The 6,878-nt window shown below is 33.1% G+C and overlaps 1 protein-coding gene across 6 annotated transcripts; it reads right to left on the bottom strand.

Annotated features, from left to right (window-relative positions):
- Window positions 1–476: 476 nt before the first annotated feature.
- Window positions 477–6,498, bottom strand: LOC131436216 (aminopeptidase N-like). Of its 6 annotated transcripts, none has more exons than XM_058604830.1 (9): window positions 5,313–6,162; window positions 4,570–5,258; window positions 4,437–4,511; window positions 4,284–4,364; window positions 3,915–4,223; window positions 2,261–2,441; window positions 1,618–2,206; window positions 1,283–1,560; window positions 477–1,229 (listed from the first exon to the last, which is right to left on the bottom strand). In XM_058604830.1, the coding sequence occupies exons 1-9, from the start codon at window positions 5,550–5,552 to the stop codon at window positions 525–527; spliced, it is 3,147 nt and encodes a 1,048-aa protein (XP_058460813.1). In that variant the 5' UTR covers window positions 5,553–6,162; the 3' UTR covers window positions 477–524. The 6 variants fall into 6 exon arrangements, with proteins under 6 accessions (XP_058460813.1, XP_058460812.1, XP_058460814.1 ...); XM_058604829.1 differs by having other exon boundaries at window positions 4,284–4,382; window positions 5,313–6,160; XM_058604831.1 differs by lacking the exon at window positions 5,313–6,162 and having other exon boundaries at window positions 4,284–4,382; window positions 4,570–5,020; window positions 5,088–5,226.
- Window positions 6,499–6,878: the final 380 nt, after the last annotated feature.

The raw sequence follows: 6,878 nt of genomic DNA, 5'->3' as shown, positions 1-6,878 counted from the left end.
CATGAGAATAAACCCTCCGTGTATTTCTCAAACAAAACGCGACTCTCGCATTAATTGCACCTTAAGACCTTTCCGCACTCGGCCGGGGAAGCCCATCAGGCACGTTCTTTTCTCTTCGACTTTGACAGCGTGCTGTTTGTGCTTGTATTGGTATAACGGATATGGCCAAATTTGTAGATCGGTCGCAACGATACACAAATTTGAATCACTGAAAATTTTGTTATTATGAAGAATAATAAACACTGTTAAATCCTCGAATTTTCGATGCCCCTGAAAAAGTCCGGGCTCAAGGGGATTTGATGTCTCAAACCACTTCCAGTTCTGTTTTAAGTAAACAGCCTTGTTACTGCAAGAGAATTAACTGAGCCTTCTCAAGCTTTCGAATTACAAACAAGGTAAACAATATTTTATGTTTCTATTTTGGAGCTTTCAACCGTATGTCATCCAGAAGACTAAAAAGAATAATAACATGTTGATAAAAATTAGTAATAAATCATTTTATTCATAATGGACTTTGATAAACTTTAAAACAATTTGAATCGTTTGTAATATACTTTTGGAGCGATTTGTTTTTTCCATACAAGTAACTTCATTATCATATCTCGCATACGTTTCAAAATTTCTTTATCAATAGTTTGAAATGTGTAAGAGTACTTGAAAAATATTTGCTCATACATTGTAAACTCATTTTCTGTTGAAATTTTATTTATCAGTACGGAAATATCTTTCAGTGTAAGGTAACTACGGAGATTAATCCATTCATCCAATAAATATTCTAATGTGTACTTGAGGGCTATTTTATTTTGACTTAAGGAGGAAAGAATGTGATGCTTGTACATTTTAAATTGATGATTGTCAAGTAATTCAAGATTTTTTTTAATCAAACTGATTTCACGAGTACAACCTAAAGCTCTGACAAGAATTATTCGAAGATTTATATCCTCAGATGTCAAATACGTTTGCCTAGTCAGCTGCCACTCCTCAATCCCACTGTATCTGATAACAGTACATATTGAGAAAGAAAGCTTATTTTCCGGAACATCAAAGGGTGATGTTTTTTTCTCTACAAATATAGCGTTGAAGATAAGTCTTTGATCTTCAATGCACGCTGACACCCCCAATCGACACGCCCACTCTATCAAAAGAGACGTAATCATAGGATTACGGGTTTGTTCAGGAGATATCGAAATATTTTTATGCGTTTCAACTATCAGGTATTCTAAGAATTTCTGAAATAAATAAAAGATTAATAATTTAAAATAGTGGTAAGTTATTTATCCACCTCGAGATGACCGTAGTTGGGATGATCTTCTAAGGCGTTATATAAAAATTTAAGATTGTCTAATGCACTCTTCCAAGGTTGATAGAGATCATTATTTTTTCGGAGAAAAGAAATTACGTTGAATGCAATAGAATAGTCTAATAAACCAAGTCTAGCTAAATTTAGAGCGTCGTCAACTATAACGGTTAAGGTGCCGTAATGAAATGATTTGAAATTATCATTTAGAATTCTAGCCAATTTCACCCAATGAACTCGTTCGTAGTTTACTCTATAATACCCTAGAACAAACATTTAAAATACAATTAGTTCAAAATTGTTATCTTTTTACAGCTTACCGATTCCACTTGGATTCACAATCACCCATGTGCTGTTTGTATTCAATTCACAACTTGCTTCGATGGTAAGTGAGGCACTTGAATCCTTCAACCATAGTATCTTCTCAAAAAATGTCTGCTGGTTAATGTCGTTGGTGAATGTTACTGGAATTGTCCAAATTTGTTCTCCTATATCCTCTTCGAACGGAATCATTTTTTGATGCAAATTAAAACCACTATTATTATTTCGTTTTATTTCAATAATTGGGTATTTCTCCATTGTAGTCCAACTGAGTAGGAAATTGTTGAACGTTGCATCCGTATGACGTTTGATAATATTTAGAATACCTTTAATATCGACAGTTGCATTATTCATTCTTTGAATGATATAATTTCTTATAAATGCATCAAAAGTTGTTTCACCCAATGTATAATTCATCATACGCAAAAGACTGAGACCTTTAAATCTATTTAGTTCAAAATGTGCCTCATCTTGCCAATGAGTTGTAATAACATTTAACGCAGTGGTTCTTGTATTTATTTCTTCTTGCATAGCTCGCAGTTTGCCTTCTAATAAAAAATCATCTACGGAGTAAGTAGTATTGTTTATCTGCGGGAGAAATAATCTATATGGAATGTGTAACTTATAAAGCTTGAATCTTACATATTTTAGGGCGATTGTCTCTAAATATAATGGAATTGATTCGTGTAACCAGTACAACTCTTTGTTCTTGTAGTCTGCAAGGGTATGAATCCATAGTTTTGCCAATTCATTAGAAACAACTCGTAATAATATTCCATCCGTTGTGGGAAAGTAATTTAAATCAGTAATTAATCTTTTTTCGCTAAAAAGGAAATGAAATCTATATATCTATATCTATATAAAAATGCAGAGCTCATTCTTTGTAATCGCATCACGTAAGAACGGATGGACGGATTAGCACTATTCTTTTTTTTTTGTTTTATCAGTATTTACTCCCACCGGGTTCGTACATAAAAAAATGAGGAAAATTGGCCGCAAAAGGGGGAAAAATCCATAAAGTTGTTTTGTATGGACAATGGTGTATCAAAATTATTGTTTGCCAAATGACTCAATGACGGAATGCATATGACTGTTCTAGAATTACGGCTGTTGATAGAAGGAAAAGTTTTGATATCGTTTACCAGTTGATAATAAGTTGTGTGTGATGGAGTTAGATGAATAATATTAGGCATCGTGGGTGTGAGTTTAACTTCTCAACATGTTTTAATGAATCAATGAAAAGATTATGCTGTAGAAGCACTAACGAACCAAACAGATTTTCCTTGCATTTTGTTTTTGAATAATTTAGATTATACTAAGCGCAAATAATAAGTGGCAATAAGATATCAATCTTCAAGATGATTACCATAATGGATTCAAACTGCCATAGTTCATATTCTGCAAATAAAGTTCAAATGGGTAAGATAAACAACAAATTGAAATTTAAGCGTCGTCTCTTCAAGAAACCGCTTCCACTGTACCAGAAAAATATCCACTTCATTAGAGCTTTAAAGTACGTGTGGTTGTGAGAAAACTTTTTCTCTGCTTTAAAGCTGAGAAATCAACTGCTTCAAAGTTTGTTTTGTTGTGTCAGGCGAACATTCAAGCATGGATAATTCCTTACTGTTCAAAATGCGTTGTATGCTACTTAAGCCAAATCTATTTTTCACGAACTTTTGGTAACTTGGACAAAAGACAAATCGGAAATTTATCCTACTCTACCGAATGAACACAACTCTAGCAGAGAAGCTTTTCAACAGTGTGTTAAGTTTATCAAAACAAACCAGAATGGTTAGCGAACGAATGTGTGTCGAGTTCTATTGATTGTAGGCAGACCATGTCAGCTTGGAGCGAAATCAATCTTCAGTTCAACAACGCCATCGCACGGCATCACATTCAACATATCATGTCAATTGTATGGGTTCCCGAAATATAAGCAGCAGCCTACGAATAGTGAAAACAACAAAGTTACACAAATCAAACACATTTCTGACGGATCGAGCGTAAGCGAGTGATGACCGGCTATTAAATAAATATAGTAAACTTTGCGCGTGCTTAGTGGTTTAAACCGAAGTGCAATATCCATAGAGTAGTACATATATAGTGTAAAGTGTAAGCGGTTTAAATTAAACTGTTAAGCGGATATGGCTAAGAAATTGAAACTAAATATTGTACTTATTGAACAAACCAAAAAAAAAATCTAAATGTTTATTTTCGCGCCTAAGAATTAAAGTTTGTATGGGATTCAGTATGGGGATGATTGACACGATTTTTTGATTGATTATTTTCTACGTACCTAGACAAAATCATTCCTTCTTTTATTTCACTGACGGTGTTGTCTGTATTAGGAATTGTAACATATTTAATAATTCGATAGGGAAATTTCATGCCCATATATCCTTCGTATATGTTTATAACTTCTGCGAATTTAGAAACTATGCCTTTCATATAGTTGTGATATATATTCCTTGTGTATGCAATGAGGTAAATCTCTGGTGTTAGTTCGTACCGTTCTGGTGACATATCGGTTATAATGAAACCTATCTCGGATGCTCGAATCATTCCTGTAGTATTATACGTATCAACCACAAACTCATCTCTTTCCCTGAAATAAAATAATGTTTCAATTATCAACCGTCAATTTTATACACATAGATACTCATACATTAGCTCCGACATTTCTAAATTCATGCCAGATGCAGTATTCATATGAACTTTCCTTGCTATATTAATTTCAAATGGCGACCTATAGTTATAGTTTGTCCTATTATAATTCATTATTCATCGTTTGGAAGAAATCGGGATTTGGCTAACATACCGAAAATTATGATCATCCATGCATGGGTATAACTTTCTTGCATTGTTAGGTTCCAATATGGTGGCCGCTAAATATCTAAAATGATAACAAAATCAATAGAACTATACCGTATTTATTACATCAATGCACATACTTATGAATCCCATTTCCATCTTTGTAATGAGTATAATATAAACCTTTTTCGTTAGTCATATTGCCTGTAAAATTCACTTTTACTATGTAATAAATATCTTTTTTCATTTCGGTCCCAAGATAGATAATCATTTTTTCATTTGATTCGTCGAATTCTAAATCTAGTATCTTTATTGTGACAAAGTCATCCGAGGGGAAAATTGGATGAAAATATTTGCTCCTTCCTGCACCATCATTAGTGAAAGTATTTATATTTTTATCACCGTTATTCCCATCACTAGACATGGTTGAAAAATCCATTGAATTATTCATTCTTTCAATTTTGTCATTGTTGATCGTGTCTCGTTTGTTCCTGATACGCGGTAATATATCCTCTTCGCTTAGATCCCAATCTAGATCCTCGTCAAAATCTAAGTTTGTTAATCGTATACTTTTTAAAACGGTTACATCATCTAATTTAATGTACAAATTTTTAACGTTAAGCTCTATTCTTTTATTATTATGCTTTTTTGATGTTACTGTAATCCAAACAATTCCATTATACGAGAAGGGTTTACTTGTTTCATTGAAAATCGGTTGAATAAAAAGCCTATAATGTTTCGGAATAACATGCTTTGGGATTCGCGATCGTTTGTCTATCAGATAGGCACGATGATTAAGAAAATCTTCCAACGTTATATTTGGTTTATACTAGAATAACAATATATTCGAATGACTTTTTAAATATGAGTTTCAATCACTTACCTCGTATGCATACTTGGTACTAAAAAATATAGTGAAAGATATGAAAAAAATAAATATAAAAATCACCACTGCTATACTGATGCCACGACAGATAGATACAAAACATCCTCCTTTCCTCGAATATTCAATATTATTATCTTCTGGCGATGCAAAAGAAAATTTTTGAATGCCAGAAGTGTGATATTCGGAATGATCATTATAACTATACACTAATCTACGACTTTGGCCTGCTTTATTCATATCAGCTGAACACTTTGTCTTCTATGGTAATTCTCCCAACGGATAATACGATAAAGAAAAAAATTATAGCATTTTAAATTGACTCTTTGTGTATACTGATCACGATGAAGCATCTGCTCTCACCAAAATGTAAATCTCCACTGATACGGATAAGCAGCATCTCTGTTTATTAGCTCTACAATAAAAGTATTATAACTACTACCACTACAGTACTTTAAAATACAATGCTGGTTAGTTTATTTAGCAACACCCACAAACTGCATCGACTTTCTTGTTCTGAAGTCACATCGAACACAGTGTAAAGACCCAACATATGCAGGAGTGAACGATCTAAACAAAATTTTTAGAAAAGAATCTTATCATAGTGTAAATATTATATTACGAAACTGGAATGTGTCAACGTATAAGCTGCTGAATAGTTCATTGTTGATTGAAGCACGAGAAAACGTGTCATTTTGCTGTTGTTAATCACAATAGTTGGTGTAATAGTTTTAGTTTTTAAAACGAGACCTGGAGGACGGAGTGTCATACATCATTCGTATCAGTTCGTAACAAACTCAACCTGTCGGTATGTGTGAGTGTATGTATGTGTTGGTAGGTGTGTGTGTATGTATGTATGTATGTATGTATGTAACATTTTCGGGCACTCACTCTTCGCGAAAATTACTTAACCGAGTTTTGTTTTTGAAAAATGCTAATTTTAATATTGCGCCATATATCGTTTATTTATACCCGGCTTTAACATAATTTTGGTCGTTCGCCGGCTATTGCGCCATCGTGCAGGTCTAGCCGAAAATTTTAAGTACGCAGATTTCTTCCCCTTTTGAGAAATAGTTGTCATATTGCTAAATATTGTTACCACGAATATTTCTTATAAAAGTATTTATTTTATTTCATTACTTTGTTCTGTTGAAAAGCATTAACAATCTTATTTTTGTCGCGTTTCCTTGCGCGAATAACTTGCATGCAAGTTATTTTTGCTTGTAGTTGCTAGCGCATTTAACTCAGGTGCCTGCATTTCCCTGCATTATGAATTTACAACTGGCTAAAAGAAAAAGATGTTTACTAACAAAATCAGTTATAGTTTGTGAAGTAGTGCATATATTATATCACAGTATATACTTTACAATAATTTTGTTATGTTACTATAGAGGCCGCTATAGTCCGATGCTTCTTTGTACAGAAATTTTGCTTTCCATTAGATCATTTAATTTCACTTAGTAGATTGAAAGTAACCATGATAGGGGCGTCTTTTGGACTTAATAATCACTTATCACCAGAAATTGATTAAATTATTCGCACTTAATCGATAAAAATGATTGGTTT

The sequence above is a fragment of the Malaya genurostris genome, chromosome 3 (genome assembly GCF_030247185.1).
Source record: "Malaya genurostris strain Urasoe2022 chromosome 3, Malgen_1.1, whole genome shotgun sequence".
NCBI lineage: Eukaryota > Metazoa > Arthropoda > Insecta > Diptera > Culicidae > Malaya > Malaya genurostris.
Note: the sequence above shows the minus strand (reverse complement) of the source record. Positions and strands in the feature narration are given on the sequence as shown.

What these genes read in the sequence shown, in the direction of transcription:
- LOC131436216 (XM_058604829.1), bottom strand. Translation starts at nt 5,552, where the DNA reads ATGAATAAAGCAGGCCAAAGTCGTAGATTAGTGTATAGTTATAATGAT. An exon ending in GAAGGAATGATTTTGTCTAG is followed by an intron (nt 2,442 to 3,914) that starts GTACGTAGAAAA and finishes TTTCCTTTTTAG; the next exon opens with CGAAAAAAGATTAATTACTG. An exon ending in AGACAATCGCCCTAAAATAT is followed by an intron (nt 2,207 to 2,260) that starts GTAAGATTCAAG and finishes TTTCTCCCGCAG; the next exon opens with ATAAACAATACTACTTACTC.